Source organism: Mirounga angustirostris, unplaced genomic scaffold (assembly GCF_029215605.1).
Source record: "Mirounga angustirostris isolate CCGP_5_RB_7025 unplaced genomic scaffold, mMirAng1.0.hap1 SCAF_15, whole genome shotgun sequence".
In the NCBI taxonomy this organism is placed as follows: domain Eukaryota; kingdom Metazoa; phylum Chordata; class Mammalia; order Carnivora; family Phocidae; genus Mirounga; species Mirounga angustirostris.
In genome coordinates, this window is record NW_026991723.1 from 85951274 (window position 1) to 85976038 (window position 24765).

General features: G+C 53.0%; 1 protein-coding gene across 12 annotated transcripts in view; it reads left to right on the plus strand.

The window, feature by feature from the left end:
* LRSAM1 (leucine rich repeat and sterile alpha motif containing 1) overlaps positions 1-24765 on the plus strand; it is a 41822-nt gene that overhangs the window by 12593 nt on the left and 4464 nt on the right. For 6 of the 12 annotated variants that reach the window (XM_045883168.3, XM_054509421.2, XM_054509420.2 and 3 more), the window contains 14 exons: positions 2806-2936; positions 6091-6120; positions 6558-6680; positions 6947-7086; positions 8007-8051; positions 9916-9986; positions 12195-12294; positions 13743-13830; positions 14452-14526; positions 15901-15981; positions 17396-17491; positions 19322-19420; positions 20101-20232; positions 21325-23744. In XM_045883168.3, coding sequence (XP_045739124.1) covers positions 2806-2936; positions 6091-6120; positions 6558-6680; positions 6947-7086; positions 8007-8051; positions 9916-9986; positions 12195-12294; positions 13743-13830; positions 14452-14526; positions 15901-15981; positions 17396-17491; positions 19322-19420; positions 20101-20232; positions 21325-21714 — 1601 coding nt within the window. In that variant the 3' untranslated portion in view covers positions 21715-23744. Of the gene's footprint in view, positions 1-2805; positions 2937-6090; positions 6121-6557; positions 6681-6946; positions 7087-8006; positions 8052-9915; positions 9987-12194; positions 12295-13742; positions 13831-14451; positions 14527-15900; positions 15982-17395; positions 17492-19321; positions 19421-20100; positions 20233-21324; positions 23751-24765 lie in introns of those variants that run through there. The other 6 variants (XM_064579785.1, XM_064579788.1, XM_064579789.1 and 3 more) reach the window with 5 other exon arrangements.

Here is a 24765-nt window from a genome sequence, read left to right on the forward strand (position 1 = left end):
AATCGAGTTACTGGTTAGGTTGGGGCATCAGGGAAGGTCCGAGAAAGTGGCTTGGCTGAAACCTGAGAGCGTTTAGGACTTAGGAAGGAGAGGAGGCCATTGCTGGTGGGAGGAGAAGCATGTTGAAGGGCCTAGAAGGGTAGGGCAGTGGGAAGCGTGTGGCAGAGGGGGCTGGGGAGGCCCTTGGGGCCTGGTGTTGCACAGGACAGGGCTCACTCCACCTGCAGGGAGAAGGGCCTGGAGAAAGCAAGTGTGGAGGCCAGGGACCAGTTAGGAGGTCATTGGGGTCATCCAGGACCGAGGCCACGGTGGACTGGACTTGGAGAAGTGACAGTGCAGCTAAAACCCAGAGCCACCATTGGTCCAGGTGCCCAGAGGGGAGGGCAGAGTACCTGGCCACCTCCCGTCTGGCAGATGGTCTTAATTAGGGGCTCCTGTCACCTGGGGAACTTGTAGAACACGGCCAAGACTCATACAGCTGTGGGTGACAGATGTCATGGCAAAGCAACAAGAAAGGAAAGCGAAGTCTTCCATACATGATTCCAGATCAACTGGATATTCATGTGGGGAAAAAGAACCTTAATTTCTTCCTTCAACAGGCAGCACCAACCATAGAGTGTTGATAAATTACATTTCACTAACATCAGAAAGACACCATTTAGGGAAAGAGGGCAAGCCATGAAGTTGGAAAGGATCTGTCCATATGAATATATGTCGGAAGCCAAGTACAGAAATACTCATGGCAGCACTGTTCATAATAGCCCAAACCGCACACAACCCAAATGCCCGTCGGTGGTGGAACGGGTCAGTACGCTGTCTCAGACTCACACGTGAATACGATACAGCAGTCAAAAGGAACCAAAAAAGCAGTCTTACTGCTATGGCCACGGTGAACCTCGCAGACACTTTTATCAGCACACGAGCACTGACCCCAAACCGAGTCCTGTTCATAAGGGTGATTTCACTCTTAAACATTCACCAAGCTATACGTGAAGAGTTTTTGCTCTTTTCTCTATGTATGTGATACTTTAGTTAAAAAAAAAGTTACACATCCCACAACGGCTCCTCAGGCCACACACCTACCAAATTAGTCTTCGAGCAACAGGTGACTCCGATGTGTACCCCAGCCAGTAGCCGAGCTAGACAAATTCTTCGAGTATAATTAACATAGTGTTACATTAGCTTCAGGTGTACCACCTGAGGACTTAATTCTGTACGTGACTCAGTGCTCATCACTGTGTGCTTCTAAATCCCCTTCTCCTATGCCACCCATCCCCCGACCCAAACCCTTTATCTTCCTTAAAAAGATTTTTCAATTATGCGATTTCTAGGTATAGAGAAGACAAAGAATAAGGCAGTGAACATGTGTAGGCTTGCTCTGCAGCTTAAGAAGTAATTCTTCAATTTGTTTACACGGTGTAGTATGTATAAATATGTACATAAATTTTGGGGGTTTGCTCTCTGAAAAACATCTTTTAAAATCCACAAAAGATAGTGCACTATTGTGATTCTGAGCCCTGCTTTTCTCACTCAAAAATAGGTCTTGGGCCTTTTCCTATCTCATGACGGATGCATCTGTCTTGTTTTAAAGTTCTATCTAGTATGTCACGTGTTGGAGCCCCGCAGCTTATGTAGCCTTCCTCTTATAGTGAACGTGAGCTTATTTCCAGTCTTCCACTGTTGCAAGCACGTTAACCCAGCCCTCTCTGGCACCGTGGGCGTATTCCTCCAGGGCAGGCCACAGTGGGGCTGGCAGGCGAAAGGGGCCAAGCGCTGTGCACTGCAGCAGTTTAGGTTCCTGTGAGTAGCTTCTGAGAGGACCCTTTTCTCCTTCCCATAAATAACACTTGGTGTGTCATCTTTAAAGTTCTTCTTAGTTTCTTTATTCCGATGGATAAAAGCAGCCTACTATTATTGTAATGTCATGTCCTTGGTTTTTTGAATATTTTTTCATACGCCTACTGGCCATTTTTAGTACTTCTTTTCCTGTTTATATTTTTAAAAGACAGCTTTGACCGTATTAAAATCTAAAAGTTCTTTACCTCAAAAGGATCCCATCATTAAAGTTAAAAAGGTTACCATCTAGGGGCGCCTGGGTGGCTCAGTCGTTAAGCGTCTGCCTTCGGCTCAGGTCATAATCCCGGGGTCCTGGGATCGAGCCCCGCATCGGGCTCCCTGCTCGGCAGGGAGTCTGCTTCTCCCTCTCCCACTCCCCCTGCTTGTGTTCCCTCTCTCGCTGTGTCTCTGTCAAATAAATAAATAAATAATCTTTAAAAAAAAAAAAAAGGTTACCATCTAGAAGAAGATATATATTATAGGCCCAAGGTTATTAGCTACAGTATATAAAGAGCACCTATAAATCTACAAGAATAAGGCAAGCAACCCACTCAAAAATGGGTAGAGTATGAACCCTGTCAAGTTATATAGGAGACCCTGTCAAGTTATATAGGAGATTATGCAGGGCCTGAGAAGGTGAGCGTCTTGTCCAAGGTCTCATACACATAGGAGATTATGGACCCAGGCTTCTTCACTAATATCCAGGCTTTTCTCACCATTTCATTCTCACGTGGATGGTGAGGCAGCTGGCCAGCATATCTATTCACTCAGCTGACACTTATTGAGTGCTTGCCATATTCCAGGCCCTGGCATTAGGACTAGTGAGCAAGATGGAGGGCCCGGTTCAGTCCAGGGCAGGGGAGCAGTGGACCAGGCAGATAGGACAGGACGCTGGGGAGGAAGTCAGAGGTTGCAGGAGCTGACGTTTCTGTCCCCTCCCTCCTTTTCAGCTTGTGTCCTCTCTTGCAGAGTCAGGGCTGGAATACTACCCTCCTTCTCAGTACTTGCTGCCGGTCCTGGAGCAGGACAGAGCCAACACTTCCCGGAACAGCCCTGATGGACCCACGGACAGATTCTCCCGGGAGGAGGTAGAGTGGCAGGTAAGGCGTACCTGCCTGCTGACGGGGGGGGGGGGGGGGGCAGGGCACACCCAGGGGGCCCTGGGCACTGGGGGGATGGTCAGAGCTGGAGGCCCTGGATTCCCCCACCAAACTAGAATTCACCTCCATCCGGACCAGTGTGCTGAGATGCTCTCACAAAGCCTGTGCCCCCTCACCCCACCACCTCACCAAACATGCACCAGGCTCCTCCCTGCTCCCTGAACCCCTCGGGACCTTTGAACTTGCAGTCCCCCCCGCAATCTGGAATTCTCCTTGCTCCTCTCTCGCTAACTCCACCTCATCCTTCAGTTGTGTCTGAATCCCACGTCCTCTGAAAAGTCTTCCCGCCACATCAGCCCGGGTCAGGTCTTCTGCTCTATGTTCTCCAGGTGCCCCACTTTTCCTTGGGAGCACTTATCACGGCTCTAAATGAAGAATTACATGGGAGATGATTTGTTTAATGTCTGTCTCCCCTGCTGGATGGAGCTTGGGGAGCTTGGGGATCGTGTCTGTATTGTTCCTTGTTGTCTCTCAGCAAGTACTTCGTGCCTCGGTGCCCCTTGCTGTACAGGACTCCTGTCATGCTCTCCTCTCTGTGAGCAGTCAGGGAGGCACACGTCAGGACAGCAAGGGGCTGCCCCCCCCCCCCCCGGTCCCAGGGGGCGAGCTGGCCCAGGACGGGCATAGAGGAAGCTTGGTCAGAGTTGGCCGCATCAGCCAGGGGCACCTGACAGTGGAGGCAGTCAGAAGCCACCTCTGTCCCCCCGCTGCGCTCCCACAGGGGGCCCACAGCCCGGGGCCTCTGATGGCAGGCGGGGGGGTGGGGACCAGCTGCCAAGGGTTTGACTTCTTACCTTCCAAGGACTTTTTATTCCTCTCTGGTTCCCTGGTGCCCCCCTTCCCTGTTTGACAGTGCCACCATGTGGGCCTTCGTAGTTTTGTCTTTCTCTTGGCAGCTCAGTGAGAACTAGAGAGGGGGAAGATCTCGATCCAGGAAAATCATGTCCCTTTATACTCTCAGGAAGTATTTGCAACAAACATTTCTGATGCAGGATTAGCAGACTGAACATATAAAGAGCTCTTTCAAAGCAGTAAGAAGCAGAAAACCATCCCAAGAGGGAAAAAAAAAAAGCCAAAGATCTATCAACAGGTACTTTACAGAATAAACCGGTACAGATGAGGGGCACCTGGCTGGCTCAGTTGGTAGAGCACCTAACTCTTGATTTCAGGGTCATGAGCTCAAGCCCTACGTTGGGCATAGAGCGCACTTAAAAACTAACCAAAAAATAGTACAGATGATCAGTAAACGTGAAAAAAACCCAATTCCCCTAGTAATCAGAGACCGGTAAACTAAAACAACAAAATACTGTTTCCTCCCTCAGATTGGCACAAGCGTCACTTGGATAATTTCTTGGCCAGAGTGTGGGGAAACAGTGGCCTCATAAATTGCTCTTGGGAATGGAAACCGGTGTTCCCACTTGTGGAAGATAACCTGATAATATGGGTTAAAAATTTAAGTGGCTGTGGCCCTCGCCCATGATCCAGGAGTCCCACTTCTTGGTACATACACACAGAGAGACATTGTGCAAGGAGACATTTACAAGAATGTTCCTTGCAGCCTTATTTGCAGTAGGGAAATATTGGAAGCCCCCTAAATGTCTGCCAGTGGGCAAAGGCTGAGCCATCTGTGCCCTGTCCCTGCTATGCACTAGATCTATCCAGGCGTGGATCACGGGACAGATGGGTGAGTGAAAAGGGCAGGCCGCAGAACACAGTGGATATAGTTTAGTGCCCTTTTTATGTTCAGAAAGGTTCAAATATATAGGAAAGCAGATCAGCAATAGCCATTAACATGGGGGAGTGGGTAGGAGGACAGTCTGACAAAGGGGCACGAGGGAATTTTGGGGGGTAATGGGGTGGTTCTCTATCTTGACTGTAGTGACCATTACATGACTAGAACTGCATACTAAGAAGAATGAATTTTACAGAATGAATTTTGCCTTCATTAAAACATATTTATATATGAGCACACACAGCCAAATCTTCTGTATTTTCCAAAGGCACAAATTATGTATAAATAAATGCGTGCACTTGGGTCTGGTAATGGTAGTTACATGGCAGGGGGACAGAAGGGAACGAGGATCAGGCTGGGGAGTGGTCCATGGATACCTTACGTGCTGTTTTAATTTTTTACGAAGAGAATATATTCCGATATTATCTGTATAATTAAAAGTTAATTTTAAAATTTTACTCCTACCTCAGCATGGGACAAACCCGATTTCCTTATAATATGCTGCTTTTACAGCTCAGACAGCTTGATCCTGGCCTCTGAGCTGGATAACTAAATTCAAGGGCCACTTAAAGATATCTGTGTGTGTGTGTGTTGATGTTTAACTATAAGAGTAATTCATGCTCCTTGTTACAAGTCTGAACAATACAGAAATATGTAAACTAAGCGAAATCACCCCCCCACCCCCACCCCACAGTCCCACACCCTGGAGGTAATCATCACAACCTGTTAATGCATCTCCTTCCTGAGTCCGATCTGAACAGATACAAAACTCTAAGTTGAGTTTTGTTGTGTTCTTACGAGAACAGAATCCTGCGCACACAGAGTGAAAGGTGGCAGACCTCTTTCCTTGCAACTCCCCACCTTCACCCCGTTACTTGATAGCTGTGTGACCCACTGCACGGAATCACCATGACTTACTGAAGTAACCATCTGAGTTATTGCCAGGGTTTTTACTCTGTAGAACAATTCTGTAGGAACTTGTACGTGTCCCTTTGTGTTTGTGTTTTGGTGGGCTAGAGTTTTGGGGCACTGCAGGTATGCTGTACGGACAGGGAATCCCACATTCCACTTCTTGGTCCCCCTTATGGAGCACTACACCTTCTCAGGGCTGCACCCCCAGAACTATCCTGAAGAGCTTCCTACCCTGTGCCAAGCCCAGTGGTTCTCTGCCCTGCTGTCTGCTAGAACCCTCTGGGAGCCTTTATCAGACTACCCTTCCATCTCGTCCCCCTCCACCACCCCCCCCATTCTGACACAGTGCTCTAGGGGTGGAGCTGGTTTCTGACTGCCCCATGATTCTGGCCACAGGCCGGGAATCCCACTGCTGCCACCTTCTCTTGACCACTGTCTTTTTCCCCCCAGAATAGGTTCTCAGACTATGAGAAGAGGAAGGTAAGAAAATGTCTTTTTTCCCTTGGCCACTTTTCTTCTTATCAAAGATCTATTATAAAAGATTTGAGGGAACAAGTTCTTCCTGTCTCTAAATTAGATGGTAAACTAAAGGTTTCCTCTTAACTACATTACCTCACCACATCCTTAACGCAGCCTCGGTGGTGAAAGGGTATCTCCACCTCACAGATGCGCAGTCTGAGGCTCAGGGACCCCAGACTTTAAACCTCTAGCCTCTGCCAGTGAACAGAATGTTTTATTACAATTGGGCCCGGGGGGTGGGGGAATGGTTAATGGGAGGCACTAGGTTTGGAGGATGTTGCTCGGTGTGAAGACCTTCAGCCCGCACTACTGGGAGTTGAGGCGTGGATTCACCCTGCTCCCATGTCCTGACGCCCACAGAGCTTTGCCAGTCATCGCCAGGATCTGTATTCTTGCAGGAACAGAAGATGCTGGAGAAACTGGAGTTTGAACGGCGTCTGGAACTCGGGCAGCGAGAGCATGCCCAGCTCCTTCAGCAGAGCAACAGTCAGAAGGACGAGATCCTTCAGACGGTCAAGGAGGTCCGTGAATGGCCAAGTGGGGTCAGGCTTGTCTGCACACTCCCTGCCAGGGGGGCCCTCTGCTGTGGGGAGGCGGTGGGGGTTAGCGCTCTCCCTTGATCTTCCAGAGCCTGGGGGGCCCTTACAGATCCCCTAGCCAGCCTCCTCGTGTGTGATGGACACCCCGAGCCTAGCACGGGGAAGCCCTGGGCCAAGATCACACGGAAGGGCCTGGCAGGACAGGGCCCCTTGCTGCCAGCTCAGGCTGGCTGCCTGTCCTGCTGCAGGAGCAGTCCCGGCTGGAGCAGGGCCTGAGTGAGCGACAGCGCTGTCTGGACGCCGAGCGGCAGCGGCTGCAGGAGCAGCTGAAGCAGACGGAGCAGAACATCTCCAACCGGATCCAGAAACTCCTGCAGGATAACCAGAGGTCAGGCCCCCACTCCCCAGACCCAGAGACCTTCCCTGACATCGGTACCCTTTGAAGAGCCCAGGATAGGGATCCATTTCTCCCTTACAGTCTCGATCCCTGCCTGAGGTTTTTATTGTTAGGGTCCAGTCTTGGTGCTGCAGTTTGCACCAGCCTAAAGAGAAAAGCATCTGCTCTGGGCCTGACCTGGTCTGTGGCTCGTCCTCAGACCCGTGCCTCCCGAGTGTCCCGTCTGTGAAATGAGTGGGTGCAACAGGAGAGTTGAGACCACATCCTGCTCCAGTATTTTAGGTTCCAAGTGACCCATTGCGCTGAGGTCAGCCATAGTGAGATTTTGCCTTACCAAATCCTGTCCAGGGTGGGCGGGGCTAGGAGCCAGTCTCGGTGGGCTTGGGGGAAAGGAAGCCAGATGGAGGTCTCCAGAATCTCTAGTTGGGGTCCCTTGGGGAAAGCCTCCAGAAACAGGCTTTCGCTATATCCCCTGTTCCTTCCAGGCCTCCTTTTGCTTTTCACTCGCTCCTCCATCACGCAGCCGTTACACGGTGCCCGAGCGAGCCAGCAGGCCTGCCGCGTGCCACGCAGCGTGCTCTCCCCACCAAGGCAAGCGACCGGAAGGCTACCATTTGGCGGGTGCTGCTTACATGCCGAGCACTTTGTGTATAGTCTCTCATTCGCTCTTTACAAATACTCCGTGAAGCTTTTCTCATGATGATCCCATTTTGCAGATGAGGAGCTGGGGCTTGGTGTGGCTGAGTACCTGGCCCGAGGACACAGAGCCCCGAGGTTCTGAGCTGAGAACCCCGGCCGGTTCCTAAGCCCCCTCTTCACAGCCAGTGCAGCGAGGGGAGGGCAGTTCTGTTGGAAACAGGCCTGCTGGTGACAACTGCAGTGACCTTTTATGGTTTGGGTTCTCTCCACAGGCAAAAGAAAAGTTCTGAGATCTTGAAGTCGTTGGAAAATGAAAGGTTAGCGTTTCGCTCAAGCACTTTCTCAGTGTTGCCTTGGGGTTGGGGGGGAGGTTTTGGGGAGAGAAGATCTTGTGATTCTCAAGGATTATGCCAGAAAGTTTTCCTAAAGCTGTAAGGAGATTCACCTCCTTAGATATTTAAAAAGAATCACCACCTGCAAGTTTAACACACATGTACATTCCTGAGAAAAACTGAGACGTAAATGTGTAATATCCAACTATATGGCTAATATAAAAAAATCAGAAAAATCCATTTCTTATTGAGGGAAACACAATTTTTCACAAAGTAGAAAAGTGGGGGCTGCAGTTAAAGCAGAGCAGTGTATGATTTCTTTAAAACACAGTGTGTATCTGCTCAGAGAGCACAAGGAGCCACCCTGAGTGGCTTGCCAAACATTTCTGAGAGGCAGAAATTAGACGTGGTGATCTTTGGGTGTTTTCCTTTGTGTTTTCCAGGTTTACTGAGACGCACCCCTTTAGTAAGTAGGAAAGAGGATAGCTGAGAGGGAAGAGCCCCCTTTCTTTCCTCTCTCTCCTTCCCCCCTGCTCCCCTCCCCCTCAGGATTATCCGGAATCCCTCCTGGTTCTTTGGAGTTCCAGAATAGCAGCGTGGGCTTTGCTGTGGTCCTTATGCCGGCCTTCCAGGCCCCTGGCTGCTTGGGAAGAACTCCTGTAGGGTAGCCCCCTCACCTGGCCCCTTCAGCCATGGTGCTGCGGGAGCTGGGAGCCGCCAGGGCCCAGCCCGGTTGTGGCCAGTTCATCTGGCGCACGCTGACCAAGTGCCCTCTCCCTGTTTGGGTGCCCTGGGCCGGGCCGCGGGTCCAATCATGCGGCCTTCCCTCGAGCAGCCTGTGGGCCTGGGCAGGAGGCAGAGGTGCTCAGATGCTGCTTCCAACGAAGCGAGACCCTGCAGAGAGATGAGATGTTCTGTCCGAGCCCCTAGGACTCGTTTACAGCGGGGAAACAGCACACACGCAGTGTGCACATCTGGACGTGCACTTACCTTTTAATTTTCATTTACTGTGTCACGGATGGGTTTCCACGCCAGAAACCTCGTTGGTAATAGCTGTAGAGTATTTACTATGTGATTATATCCGAATTCATCCTCTGTGGACCCAGAAGTTCTCGGTATTTCGTAATGACAAGCACTATTGTAGCACTATTCGATTCTACATTCTACTGAACATAGGCACTGATGTGAATATTTTTTTTTTAAAGATTTTATTTATTCATGAGAGACCGAGAGAGAGAGAGAGCGAGAGGCAGAGGGAGAAGCAGGCCCCCAAGGAGCAGGGAGCCCCATGCAGGACTCGATCCCAGGACCCCGGGATCATGACCCGAGCCGAAGGCAGACGCCCAACCATCTGAGCCACCCGGGTGCCCTGACGTGAATATTTTTGAAGGACGTGTTCAAAGGACCTTTTGATGGGTTTTGCCACATGGCCTTCTGGAAGATGCTTTGCGGGCGGCTGCCCTTCTCAGTGGGCCGCAAAAGTGCCCGCTTCACCTTCAGCGTGCCACGGTGCTTGGCGCTTCCCCTGCTCTCCCAGCCTGTACTCCTAGTTAGCGGTGACGTGAGCCTCTTTCCGGGTGGTTATTGGTCACTTGTATTTAACCATCTGTGAAGTGGCCGTTTTTGTCCTTTGCCCGTTTTCTGAAGGGAATGTTCATCTTGTTATGCAAGAAACTCTGCCTACCAGGCTGTAGGTTAGGCCCGGGTGGAAGTGCGTGATGCAGCAGGAGCTGGTCTAGGTGGGCACATCAAGGAGGACTTCCTGAAGAAGGCGGCATTCCTCTGATGCGATTCCCTGTTGGAAGTGTTAGATCTGCTCAGTAAATGGATGGATTTTTTTTCCCCCTAGAATAAGGATGGAACAGTTGATGTCCATAACCCAGGAGGAGACGGAGAACCTGCGGAGACGTGAGATTGCCTGTGAGTGGGGAGGGTCTTGGGGAGGGGTGTGGGGTCCTGGGAACAGAGCTTGTCTGACTAGGGTGCGGGGGAGGCCACCTTCTCCCTGTAGGTCGGGTACAGCGGGCTTGAGAGGGGCAGTAAAGTCCAGGAGGGAAGCATGGGCCCTGAGGTCCATGGCTGACTCGGAAACAAGCCTGTATGACCTCAGGGCCATTACTGGTCCCTAACTATTCGGAGCCTCCATGTTTTTATCTGAAATGGGGAGAACAATAATTCTCCAGCTCATGGGGTCATTTGAGGGTCAGACAAGATGATACCTGGCACTGAGTGAGCACTTCACAAAGGCCGTAGGATTTCTGTTACCAAGAGCTGTGGTTGGCCCCTCTTGTGTTGCTGGGAGCTCCCCATCCTGCCATTCCCAAGAAGTGGCCCCAGGGCACCACACTTTGTCCATACTTGGAGGGGGGGTACTTCCTGTCAGATCGTGAGCACTGAGAGCATCCAGCCATGTGCCAAGGAAGACCAGGAGTCAGTTCCTCCTTTTTTTAAAATAAGGAATGGTTCTTCTTGGCTGGCCCCATCCTCCCAAGGCTGGATACTGGAGTGGGATACTATGGAATACTGTGTACCAGGCCCCTTGCCAAGCACTTTGCATACACCACTTCATCTCACTCCCTCCTGATGAGGTGTTATTAATGTTCCTATTTTAAGGTCACTATTACCCACCATTTATATGAAAGAAAACCTGTTTTTGCATTTCCAGAAGGATGTTTAATAATAAATTGACTGATTAGGAATAGTATCAGTACCGGGGACTTTTGTTTTCACCTTTTTAAACTTCCTTATTGCTTAGTTTTTTTAAAAATGAGCATGTACTATTTTTATAACTAAAAAGATTTCCATAAAACAACGAAGTCAAGAGTAGGTAGTAACCCTTGTTGAGGACATATGGTATCATGCTGTCCTGTGCCCTGCCAAAGGGAATGTGAATCAGCGGGATCTTTCTGGAGGGCAGAAAGGGTAACTCCTGTTATTCACGGCCTTAAAACTGTACTCTTTTAAAAATTAATCTTAGGAAATAATCAAATTGCATAAGGATGTTTGGGCAAGGACACTTATCATTTAATAATTGCAAAAGAGACCAAATGCCCCCAAATAGAGGATTATCTAAATAAACCATGGTGATCCGTGCCCTGCAGTATGCTACGGCCAGTTCCTCACACTGCCACGTGGACATGGGGAATTAGTCACAAAAAGTGAGAAGTGGTGTGTTTAGCGTGGTCACATTGTAATTTTTTTGTTGTTGTAGTAAAATATATAACCTAAACTTTGTCATTTTAACCACTTGTAATTGTACGACTCTGTGGCACACGGCACATCCACGTTGCTCAGCAGCCACCGCCGTCCAGCTCCAGAACTGCATCTTCCCGACTGAGATTCTGTCCCCGATAAACACAGATTCTCCCGCCCCCTCCCCAGCCCACGTAGAACCCCCATTCCACTTTCTGTCTTGCTGAATCTGACGACATTCCCATGTAAGTGGAATCCTGTGGTATTTGACATTTCATGACAGGCTTCTTTCACTCAGCAGAACCTCCTCAGGGTTCATCCCTGCTGGAGCAGGTGTCAGAACTTCCCTTTTTGAAGGCTGAGTAATATTTCCATTTGTGTATTCACATTTTGTTCACCATCTGTCAGTGAACACTTGGGTCGTTTCCACCTTTCGGTTTTTGTGACTAACACTGCTGTGAATTTGGGTGTATGAATATCTGTTCAGTTCTATAAATATGCATTAAAAATTGACTAGAAGAATATATATCAAATTATCTCTGGGTGATAAGATTATAAAAGATTTTGTGTGCATGCTATTTGGTGTTTTACAAATAGCCTTTTCAAGCTTAAGTTACTTCCATAGTTTAAAATTTTTGGAGGGGGGCGCCTGCATGGCACAGTCATCTGACTCTTGGTTTCCGCTCAGGTCATGATCTCCAGGTCGTGAGATCAAGTCCCAAATCGGGCTCTGTGCTCAGCAGGAAGTGTGCTTGAGATGCTCTCTCCCTCTCCCTCTGCCCCTCCTCCTGCTTGTTCGCGTGCTACCTCTCCCTCTCAAATCTTTTTTTAAAAAAGTGTTTTTTAAGGGTAACTGTGAGGCGGGTGATGAGGTGAACCCCACGAGGCCCCCAGGAGTGGTGCCCCTTTCTCAGTCCCACCCCCATGTTTCCTCAGCCGCCATGCAGCAGATGCTGACCGAGAGCTATAAGAACCGGCTCATCCAGATGGCCTACGAGTCTCAGAGGCAGAGCTTGGTCCAGCAGGCCTGTTCCAGGTAAGGTAAGGAGAGGCTTCCTGAGTTGGGGGCACTGGCTCGGGGCCCAGGACTGTGGGGGTGAGCGCTGGGCACTGCAGTCCCCGCCCCAGCCTTGGCCGTGCATCATGGGCAAGCGGTGACGGCTCTTCATGACTTCTCTAGCTGGACCCCATGATTGGGTCAGGCTCTGGTAAAGTGACAGCAATCACTCGCACTTCTCATGCACTTCCTGTGAGCCAGGCACTCGGCCAAGGGATGTGTGTTGGCTTACTGACTCTCTGCGGCAGTGTGTCATTAGCCCCGTTTTGCCACCACAGCTCAGGCTCAGAGAGCCTATGTGACACATCCAAGGAAACCCAACCAGCAGGTGGCAGAGCCAGGGTTCAGGCCCAGGCAGAGCAGGGGCGTGCTCTTGACCGCGTCGCCCTCCTCGACCTCCGAGGGTCTGCAGAGGCCGGGAGCGGCATGCCCTGGAGGGAGAGGTGATAGGTTGCTTTCACACTGGCGGCAGCTGTGGGTCTGGCTGGCCAAGTTCACTGCCTCGCTGTGGGTTAGTCTGTTGAGGGAACCACACGTGTCGGCACAGCCGTGGAGAAGAGCTCTTGGTGCTCGGGAGACGGGCCAGGAGCACTGGCTACCCTGGTGTTTCTCCCCCTGTCGAGGTGCTTCTGGCACAGCCCCCAGCCTCCCCGTGTCCTCACAGTGGGGGGATTTCCCCTTCCTTTCCTGGCGATAGAACATCGAGCTTAGGAGTGGGCGCACTGGCGGCGGACAGACCTGGACTCAGGTCCCCCTTCTGTTAGTAACTGTGAAGTGTTGGGTCAGTCCACTTCCCTTCTGAGCCTCAGTTTTCTTATCAGAAAAATGGGGATAAGGCACAGTACCTACCCCTGGAGTCATTGGATTTAACGAGGATGGTCTTCGCCACAAAAGGGCCCATCAATAACAGCTATCATTACGAAACAAACTCAAAACCAAGATTATGCCAAAGTATGGACATATGTGGGGCTTCAGGGTTTGGATTTTTATGCCAGAATCACTAGACTTGTTCTGGGGGCTAAGAACAGATCCGAGGCCAGGGTGGGAAATGCTGGGGGTGTCGGGTGGGGCATGGCTGTTACTGCCCGAGAAGGAGAGCTTTCTCACGGCCCAGGTGGCCCACCTGGGAGGTCATGAGCTTGTTGGTGGAGGTGGGAGGGCAGAAGCCAGGCCACTACTTCAAGGGCATTGTAGAGGAGATTCTGATGGAGGGGTGGATGAGAGGACCCAGACACACCGACTCTGTCCCCTTCCTTCTAAGACAAACGCCATGTCTGTGCCCGGCCCAGGAGATACCCCCAGCAGGTGCTGCTTGAGTATTATTATTGAATGGGTAAATGGTTTATTTTGATCTCCAAGGTTCCTGGCACTTGGTAGATGCTCAGAAAACATTCAGAGAGTGAATTAATTTGCTGATTTTCTGGCAGCATGGCCGAAATGGATGAGCGGTTCCAGCAGATTCTGTCATGGCAGCAGATGGATCAGAACAAAGCCATCAGCCAGATCCTGCAGGAGGTGAGCCTTTGTCCAGGGTGTGAGGGCAGGGGCTCAAGATGGGCACAGGGAGCCTGAGGCAGAGCATCACAAGTCTGCATGGAGCCCTGTCCTTAGCATAGAAGACCCAAGATGCTTAGTATGTTTAGAACTATATAGACCCTCACGACAGAGGGGCTGGGAGAGGGAGAGCGTGGTGGTTTTCTGGTCACTGAGATCTAGAGAAGGATCCCCTGCTTCCGTGGCAGGCACCCATTCTCCGTGCTATGTGGCTCTGTCGTAAGGACTTAGGGGCAGGACGTGGGGATCACTCCATGGAGGCAGAGCACACAGGAGAGTGCCAAGGGCCTTTCGACTTCCTGCTTCCAGATGGCGCACCTCTGTTGGCCGCCTCACCTTCCTCGTGAAACTGGGCAGTGAAAGCACCCACACCCCTGGTTGTGGAAATTCAGTGCACATAGTATCCAGGGCTAGTGAGCCTTTCACAGGTATTATTTCTAAAATGTGAACAAGTGAGCTAAAGAGTTACGTTCCCTCTAAGAGACCGAGAAGTCCTCCATGAAGGGGTTTCTGAGCAGATTCTGTGTGCCCCCTGGCCCGGGCCCCGGGCACCTGCCGAGCAGCTGGTGATCTCTGTTGCAGAGCGCCATGCAGAAGGCCGCGTTTGAGGCTCTCCAGGTGAAGAAAGACCTGATGCACCGGCAGATCAGGAACCAGGTGAGGGCTGGGGGTGCGGCCCCACCGACCCCTTCCTGCGTGCCTTTCCAGACGGCAGAAGTGGTTCCTTCATGCGCCAGTTCAGCCATCCATTCCCCCCCAACTCCACGCCGCCCCTGCCACATAAATGGTTCCGCTGTCTCCCCTGATGCCCGTGGGCAGCCTGGACGGCTTAGGCAGCCTCTGCATCCACCGTGCCCCAGGCAGGAAGCCCTCCCTGGGGGAAATGCGGTCAGTTCCACCCCAGTGACCACCTCCATCAGCTCAAACTGAGGAGCTGGGGCGGATGGGGTGGCCCACCAGGGCAGGCAGGGGAGGCCGCCTCGCCTGGAGGGAGCTGTGCTCTGGTCTGGGCTCGGCTGCCGACCTGCAGGCTGGCCTCCGCCCGGTGGGCTATGTTGGGCCCCCTGGGCTTTCTGGAGGGCTGGAGACGGAGCTTTCAGGCTGCGGGAATGCTCATCGCATACTATTCGGCACACTTTGAATTTTACATTTTTGCATGTTTTTTTCTTTGTATTCTTTTCTCTTTTTTTGGCCAAAACCAACTTACCTTTTTATTTCCCTCTTTAATTTCAATCCCACCTTGCCGGACATGAAGCTCATTCCTCTGACCGGGGGTTGGTGGGGCCATAGGAACTTAGGGGTGAGGGCCATAGGGTCACAGGCTCGGGGTGGAGAAGTCACTAACTGTGGGGTCTGACCCCCAGGCATCCTCCCTGTGGGTGGTTCTGACCCAGCTGGCCAGCTGTTCCCCTTCAGACCCAAGCAGGGAGAGCCCCGGGAAAGGGCTCCCTCACCAACCTGCTCTGTGTCCTTGAACAAGTTACTTAAGCTCTCTGAGCCCCCGTTTCCTCATCTGTAAAATGGAGGCAGTAATATCTCCTAATAACCAGGGGAGATTCGATGACAACATTATAGTTAGAGTACACAGCCCAAGCCTTGCACACAGAATGTTCTGGAAGCATCAGCTGCTACCATCGTTGCTCTTAGTCACTCCATTACCCTCTGCTCTCTGTGACGGCAGTTACAGGAAGTAAGACACTGCGGTGAGTGCGAGGCTCAGTGAGGACCTGTGTCTGTTCTGCACTCTGGCCTGAACCTTCAAGGCAGGCCTGTCTCCATTCCATAAGCCGTTAGCCTCTCTGGGATGGGCCCTCCAGGACAGGCCCGTCTGTGCCCCCCAAGCACTCGGGGCCCTGAAACAACTAATTCTTTTAAAGCCCTGCTGAGGGGGTTCCCAAGGCACCCAGGTCCCCTTCATTCCCGACCGCCCCCGAAATGTTTCTTAGACCCCACTTGGCCTTCAGGGAGCAGCACAGACTTGAACCTTGGTTAATGTGAATTTAAAAAAACCCTGTTTCGTCTTCCGTTTAGATTAAGTTAATAGAAACTGAGTTATTGCAGCTGACTCAGCTGGAGGTAAAGAGGAAGTCCCTGGACACAGAGGCACTGCAGGTATGTAGGGCTCCTGGCCTGCCCCTCCTCCTTGCCTCCCTCCCCACAGCTGCTCCCCAGCAGGCAGGCAGGCTCCTCTGGGGCTGTGATGGGAGCACAGCCTGGGGGGGCGAGCCCAGCGCAGGCCAAGGTTAGGGTCGGGGCAGCCTATTGCTCAGCAGGAGGGTCAGAGGAAGTCGGGTTTCATTGCCAAGGCTCACCCAGGCCCATCTCCATCTCTGCATTTTCTTTGTTTTGAAGCAGGGTCACTGCTGAGCTCCCTGTCTCTTTAAACCATGCTTTTGGGGTGCTGGTTCAACTCACGGGCTGATCTCCTCTGGGGAAGGAGCTGTCTTGGTGTCCCAAGGATCTCTGGAGGAGAGGGCCCAGCTGTAACTGTGTCACTCCCTGCAGGCGGTTTCTCTGGGAGCTCCAGTCTGGGTGTCCTGCTTGTAGAGCGTGGGGGCAGTAGGGACCAGCAGGTGGCGTTCTGGACTGCGTGTCTGGGACCCTGGGCTTTGTCCTCTATAGTCGTACTGTGTGACCTGGGCAGGCACAGAAGAGGGCTGGACCTTGCCCTCTCCCGACCTCTGCCCAAATGTCCAAAAGCAGATGGATCAATGGTGTGTGAGGACCTGCGCCCCACATCCGGCTTCTGAGTAGAGCCTTCTGTCTGTCCCTGTGTTTGTGTCTGTTCTCAGGTCTGTCACAGATGTGCTGTGTGACCTAAGGCAGGTCACTTCCCCTCCTAGGCCTCCCATTTCTCCCCTTCGTAAAAGGAAATCATCTTCCAGGCCCAGCTTGTGTCCTAGGGCCATCACACTGGGGCAAGCTAGCCAATGCAAAGCCCTTTGTGAGCCTTGCCGCCTGTCTTCAGAGATGAGCTCTCAGAAAAGATGCAGCCACCGTGCTTGGCAGGTGCCCACGTCTCCTGCCCATCAGAGCTTGTGAGGCTCCCATTTTGAGGGCTTCCGTGGTTTCCAAGAGTAAGAAATGAGTGGAACACAGACACAAACGAGGACTTCGCCCAGTTTGCATGTGCCTCCATCTGGGTAGAACCTTCCAGACCCATGGGGGTTACACGCCAACCCTCCCTGCCTGTGCTTCCACCCACACGCTCTGTAGTCCCTGAGATTGCAGTCATGTACCTGTGGCTTGTCATTTCCTTTGTTTGCTGTTTCTTACCATTCCATTGTCAGGAGTCACTAGATCCCACGCCTGGCCTGACCCCCACAGGGAGAAGATGAGGGGATGCCCAGGCAGAGGGGCCCCTCGGCTCCATCCCCCAACCCTCTGTCTGGTTGAGTTGGGCCCACTGTGGGGTCCCGGCTGCCAGCTTGGAAATGAAGTTGGGGGGATCCTGTCACCCCATGGGGTACTCCTGGCTCCAGAGCTATGAGCTTCCAGCGGCACTAGGCATGGTCTTGTGTTGCAGGAGATGATCTCGGAGCAGCGCTGGGCCCTGAGCTCCCTGCTCCAGCAGCTGCTCAAGGAAAAGACGCGACGAGAGGAAGAGCTCCGGGAAATTCTGGTGCGCTCGGCTTCTGCATTCCGCATCGCACATGGGTTCGCTTTCCCTAAACACACTCGGCATTCTTAGAAGCGTTACTGTTATTCAAGTAATAGTTGCTCATCAAAGAAAAAGAGAACGAAGGAAAAGACTCACTTCTGAGAGTTACCTAAAGCTAACGCTTTGATGTGTTTTCTGACCACTATGATGCATATTTATAGCTGTGTATGTGTGTGCCTTATAAACATAAGATGGTACACACCTCTTTAGAACCAGCTCATTTGCCTCTGTTCTTTTCATGCCCTAAAATGTTCTCCATACGTTTCCTGGCTGCATTTGGATGGGCCATCCTAGCCCATTGCTGAGCATTCAGACTACTTCCAGTTCTTTACTTTTCTAAGGAATGCTCTCTTTGTAGCGGAGTATCGAGAACGACCATGATGAGTATTTATTCAAGACCGATGCCCAGGAGAGGACTTTCTGTGTCCAGGGCAGGCTGTGTAATAAGCTTTTGGCAGGAGTTGCCCAGCTGTCCCCTGTACCCAAATGTGTTTGACTCTGGCACATTGTCATGGTGGCAGGTGGCGATCATTTCCTCTAGACCCCATGTGCATTGGAGCATTGGGGACAGAGGCCTAAGTCGCTCCTATGGTGTCGTTAATGCTCCAGACGTTCTCTGAGCTCCGTTGTGGACGGAGCTCTGCGCAGGGAAGACTGAGACCAGCTTCCACAGCCCCACACGAGCCCATGTGCGGGCCAGTCAGAAGCTGCCGGTTCCTCGTGATGCCTTACCGCCGTCGCCTGCGAACTGTATTAACACGCGGATGGCACGGTGGCATCTTGCAGCAGCCGCTGTGCCCTCTGGCCCTATGCTCCTGCCCTCAGGGGCCTCAGAGCACTCACCATCCAGGGGAGGAAGCCCCCCCTCAGCAGATCGTGACTGCTAGGGTCACGGGTGCCAGACAAGAGATGTGTCCACAGCCTGGGGAGGGCCGTGGGCAGCAGAGGGGAGCAGCTTGGCAAGGTCTGGGAGGGACGGCCAGACAGGCCCTAAGGCCTGGGTTGAAGCCTTGCTGCCCGCCTCTCCTTTGGCCCCCAGCGTGTGGCCGCAGTCCTGGCTGGGCTGCCTGGCTTGCTCAGAACACAGGTCCCCGGGCAACACAGGCCTGGGTCCAAGTCCTGGCCCTCTCCCCGGACAGCTCTTATAACTGGGCAGGTTCCTAATCACTCTGAACCTCCCTTTGCTCACCCTGGAAGTCGGACCCCCTCACGGAGCTGTGCGAATTAAGGAAAATGGCACCTGGGTGCATAGTGGGTTCTGGCACACGGCACTCTGAAAACGTTAGCTGTTGCTGTTCATACCATTTTTGTCGTGGGACTGGCCCCAGCACCTAGAATCATGCACCTAGAATCATGTCTACCTGTTCATGGCAGAATGAAGGGATCCGTTTCAGTAGCATGTCTGTCGTTCTCCAGCTTTGTCAGAAGGGTGAAGCCCACTCCAGAGGCCCATATTGTCCTTAGAATCCTATTTCTCTCCCTGCCTGTCACCAGAGCTGAGCCCGAGGAGGGGCCCGCAGAGCCTGGTGGCAGGCGTCCGAAGCCCTGAGTCTGGCCTCAACCCCAGGTGTGCCCTGGCTGAGATTGTTCGCAGCAGGTAACTGGGGGTCGAGGCACTTCCTGCCTTTCCGGGCTCAGTAGTTTAAGTGGTGAGACTGTGGGGGCTGCGGAAGTTCTTTGTAGAATACTGAGCAACCTCCACCAGCCAAAAGCCTCGTTCACAATGGGCACTGTCCTTACAGTTTTTATTTACTGACCTAGAACTAACGATGCCTGCTTCATCCTTGGCAGACAGAGTTAGAAGCCAAAAGCGAAACCAAGCAGGAAAATTATTGGCTGATTCAGTATCAACGGCTTTTGAACCAGAAACCCCTGTCCTTGAAGTTGCAGGTAAGGACTGCTGGTCCCTACCCTTTCGGAGAGCCTCCCCCGCCTCGGGGATGCCTGGCTGCCTGATCTTTCCAGTTCTGTTCTGTTCATATTTCCAGTGACTAGTGTGCCGGGTCCTCTGCTAGGCCCCGGCGGGGACAGAAAGAGCGTGGGTGCCTTCCTTCTGGTACGGGAAGGGGGAGAGCTATGTGGGGTGGGGAGCACAGGAACCCCCTGCAAACCCCCGCTGTGGGCGGGATGGATGTGGTCCCCCCTCCCCCCCACACACACTGGTTTTTTTATTTTGTTTTTTAATAAAAATGGAGTCCTTCTATATATACTATTTTGGCAAACTGTTTTTTACTCTTAATAATGATGGGCAATTCTCTAGCTGTATACATAATAAATCTCCTCATTGTTTCCAGACATAGTATTTAGTATCTGGATGAGCCCTCATTGATTTAAACAGCTCCTCTTGATGGGTACCTGATCGCTTAACCATTTTCAAGTTTACAGGTAGACTGGCAGTGAACTTCCTCGCGTCTTTATCTCTGTGCTCACGTATGCATTTTTGTAGGAAGAGTTCCGAGGAGGCGTTTTATATATTCTGTTAAACGTGCTCAGAGCCTTTGTTCGCTGTTGTGAATAACGGGGGCCGTGTTGGCGGTGCGGTCAGCTTCTCCCGTGGGTCTGTCCCGCAGGAGGAAGGCCTGGAGCGCCAGCTGGCGGCCCTCCTGGTGGATCTGTCGGCGGAACACTACCTGCCTCTCTTCGCCCACCACCGCATCTCACTGGACACGCTGAGCCGCATGAGCCCTGCCGACCTGGCCAAGGTGGGAGGCGGCAGCCCCGGGGTGGGGGGTTGGAGCGCTGCACGAGGCCGCCGTCCCAGCCGCCAGGGGTCGGCTTGCGCTCCTGCCGCTGTGGGTGCGGTCTGCCATGAGCCCATGTTCCGGGGCCCCCGTGCTTCCAGACAGCCAGAACCCCCACCTCGTCGGCCCCTCAGCCCCTGGGTGTAGCCTGCACACCGTCTGCCCAACCCTAGACTACTCCCCCCGCTCAGCTGGGACCTTGACGTTGTAGGCCCAGGACAAGTCCTCGGAGGCTGTCTGGCCTGGCCCGCCCCCGGCTTCACGGACCTCGGAATGGCAGCACTGCCTGAGCCTGCTGACATTCTGGGTCGGAGCTGAGCTCCGCATTGCATTAGTTCGTTTACGCTTCGAAAGAGCCGAATGAGGGCAGCTAAGGTCCGTAGCTGTTGGCCAGTGCCAGGCGCTGTCCTAAGGGCTTTCCCATGCTAGCCCCTGCAACGGCGCGGCCGGGCACGTAGCATCCTTGTCGTTTCTCAGTTGAGGAAGTGGAGACGCGGCAGGGTGGTAGCTTGCCTGGGGTCACACGGCACAGTCAGGCCCCGAGCATGGGTGGTCCAGTCCCAGAGGCCATGCTGTCTACCCCTCTGCCGTGTGGCCTGTCCTTGACCCAGAAACTGACAGGTCACACACAGGGGCTGTGTCACCCGCAGGTCTGTGGGACTCCAGCACTGCCAGTCCTCAGCAGCTCGGCCTCAGTGGGCACTCCCTGCCCCTTCCTGTGAACTCTGACAGTGGGTCCTGACTCCCCTGTTGTCAGGGGGCGGGGGGAGACGTGGGGTCTCACAGGTGATGCTTTCAGCGAGTCCCTGCCCCAGTGCAGGGTAGGCACGTGCTAAACTGTGACTCTTACCGGTGTTAGTTCCCTTTGGGGCCTCGGTTTCCCTCCCTGCCACCTGGTCAGCTCCACAGCTGTGGTGCTGCATTGCCTCCTGTTGACCTGGGGGCCCAGGCCTCCGAATTTCCAGGTGAAGGTGCCAGAAGCCAGGAAGGAGGCGGTCCTTGTGGCTCCCACCCAGCCCAGGCCGTAACTGGCTTTGCCTTGAACTGCCGTAGGTGGGCATCTCGGAAGCTGGCCTGCAGCACGAGATCCTGCGGAGGGTCCAGGAGCTGTTGGATGCAGCCAGGATCCAGCCAGGTACCAATACAGGGCATCTACTAAGCAGAGGCCCCAACCTCGCTTGTGGACTGTGCTCTGGGGGGAGGGGGTCACCTGTTTACATTTCAGGACGAGAACTAAGGGCCGGTCCTAGCCCCTATCGGTCCTTAAGGTTCCCTCCTAAAGGAACAGGATTTCCAAATGGAAAAAAAAGGCCACAAAAATGGGCGGTGGGGGGGAAGAAGGAGAAGTTTCCTTGTAGAAGTAGAAGGGCCCTCCTGGTGCCCTGTCCTATAACCTTCCCTAAACCTACCATACACTGGGAACCACACACCACGGACCCTTGAAATAGAGGGGGAAACCAGCCATGCCCAGTGCCTGACACCGTGCCTGGGGCGGGCCTGTGGTGGCTGTGGAAAGATGTTTGTGACGACGTGCAGAGGGGTAAAGGCGGGTCATAAAGGCAGTCCACCTGTGTGTGGAGGCCCGGGGAAGTCTAGGTGCTGTGGCTGACGCAGGAGCAGATGTGGGAGGCGGGGGCTCCCGTGTGCCGAGCACGACCCAGGCACCAGGTATTCGCCAGCCCCTGCGCATGCCCCGTGTCGTGTCGCCCCTGTGTCAGCCCCGTGAGGCGGGTGCTACTGTCCTCGTTAGAGAGCGGAGGGAACAGAGAAGTTAATGTTCTCCTGTAACGTCACACAGCTGGCAGATGGCTGAACCACTGAGCTTAAGGCCTCCCTCGAGAAGAGACCGAGGGGTCTTGAGAAGGGAAGGGAGCCTGGAACAAGGATGGAAGGAGCGGGCCTGCCTGGGCTGCCGGGTTGGGCGAGCCCACGGCACTGCCGGTCTCAGGCAGGGGCCGTTCAAGGCAGAGACCAAAGGTGGGATTGCTGGACCAGATTGCAGGGATGAGGCAAGAGCTCTGTGGCCGGCATGGGGGAGATCCTGGGTCCCTAGGTGCCTGGGCCGTGTCATGATGTCCACAGGCTCCAGCTTTCCAGCCAATTTTATTCCAGGGGCATTGATCCGACCTAAAAAATGCATTAAACTAATAGTTCTTTAATATCAAGTAATGTATGAAATAGATCCCTTCTTCCCCTTCCAGATGTTTTCCAGTACTGACACCTTCCTGCTGTCAGACTGGAGGTCCGGATAAGTTTGGCATCAGGGTTTGGGGTCCCCCTCGTGGCAGACATAAGTGTCCTTCACTCTGAGCCCCTCAGATGATGGCTGCCACCCACCGTCTCCAAAAAATCCCTACAGCTAGCAGGAGCCAGAAGGGACCAGCAGGTCCTTCCCCATTGAGGCTGCGTACAGCTTCTTCCTGATGCTGCCCAGCTGCAGGGAGGGCTGGGTGGGACCTCTCCTTGTCAGCTGCAGAGGGGGCAGGAGACCTTCAGTCCCTTTCCTGACATCCTCTTCCTGCTTCCAGAACTCACTTGGTGTCATATTAAATACAGAAGAGCCCCTTTACAGTGATGGTTTGGTGGCACCGTGGTACCTTCAGGGAGCCTAGTGTTGTAACAGCCTTTAAAAAAAAGATCTTAAGGTTTTTCCAATTATAAAAACTCGTAATTCAAACCACAGGATAGATGGGAAAATCTGAACCAAGATCAGGATGTGCATCTGGGATGGAGAGGACTCAGGGATGTTGGTGTATGTTGCATGATGAGAGAGACCGCTTCGTAAGGGCCGATTCTGCCCTGTGCTGCTCTGGGGCCCCGGGGGGGTGCCTGCTCTCCTGGGAGCAGGGCGGCGAGGGGGCAGCCCTGGGGCCTTCTCATTCCTCTCCCTGCTCCCCGGAGGTCTCCTGGGAGACCTGGTGGGGAAGCTGTGAGCACAGCCCCCATCCCCCGCAGAGCCCCTAACCAAGGGCTCCTGCCCCACGGCTCCACCACCAGGTGGCCCTGTGGTCTTGGGCAAGTGGCTGCTCTTCTTTGCAAGTGACAAGCCCTCCTTGCAGGGTCCCTGTGAAGGATCCAGGGAAGGGTCAGGGGTTAGAGGCCCCAATTAACCAGCACTGTGGCCTTCCCTGCCAGTGAGTCAGCACTCCTGTCTTACAGATGGGGGGGGTGAGGCTCAGAAAAGAGAAATAAGGGGGCCCTTACCCTCCTGTGGGATCCGAGGGCCCCACCTTAGCTCACTGTTCACTCGTGGCAGGCAGAGCCAGGGGACCCCCTGGGGGTTGGGATCCTGGGGGCATGACCCTGGCCCAGCCTGTCTGGTCCCCACAGAGCTGCTGAACCCACCCAAGGGTGAGGTCCTTGGGGCCCTGGAGGTGCCCACTGCCCCCGAGGAGCCGCCTGAGTCTGTGAGCCCGTCCGCTCCCCCGGCGGAGCTGGTGGTGCCGACCTCGGAATGTGTCGTATGCCTGGAACGGGAGGTAAGTCTGGGGCAGTGGCCCCACCCGCGGGCCCGGCCTGTGCCCGTCCTGAGCCTGTCCAGGCACGTGTGTTGTTTCTAGTGGTAGAAGTAGATTGTATTCGTTAGAAATTTGGGGAAATACAGGACAGCAAAAAATACAGGAAATTACCGTGATCCCATGACCCAAACATGAGCTAATTGCTAACATCATTTTCTGGGACTTTCTTTTTTTCAAAAGAGGTTTTTTTCCCCCTACTTAATTAAGGAAAATTTCCCAAGTCATTAAATATCAACAACATAATTGTCTCTGAAGAGACTTTTCAAAAACCATCTTTTAAAATCTGTAACAAAATTAGGGGTGCCTGGGTGGCAGAGTCAATTAAGCATCTGACTCGGTTTGGGCTCAGGTCATGATCTCAGGGTCATGGGGTCAAACCCCGTGTCAGGCTCCGTGCTCAGCACAGAGTCTGCTTAAAACTCTCTCCCTCTGTCCCTCCTCCCCACACTCACTCACTCTCAAATAATCTTAAATATATATATATATAAAATCTATAACAAAATTAATGTTTATTGTAAAACTTAATATAGTGTAGAAAATAAAACCCCTCCCCTCCCTCCACCATGTGATCCGACTTAAAAGAAGCTACCGTGTTAGCAGTGTAATTACTCCAGGGTCTTTAGTCAGCCCAGGGAATGCCGTGATGCGGAGGGACGTGTTGGTTATAAATTTAACCAAAGCCCCTGCTTTGGGGCCCAGAGGTGGCTTCCAGGTTGTTACTACGAGCAGTGCTGTGCCACAGCCTTGGGCGGAGTTGGGAGCGCATCCTTGATCACTCCCTTAGCGTAAGTCCTGAAAAGAGGAAACGCTGAAGCAAAGCACAGGCATGCTTATGTGGCTTTTGCTCCGTGACGTTGGAATCCTTTGTGGACCAAGGGGCTGGCCAGGGCACGAAAAGGCAGGAATCAGGACGGCCTACAGGTCCGACAGCAGGGCTGGTCAGACACGCTGTGGCCTCCTGGGCAGCTGTTGGGGC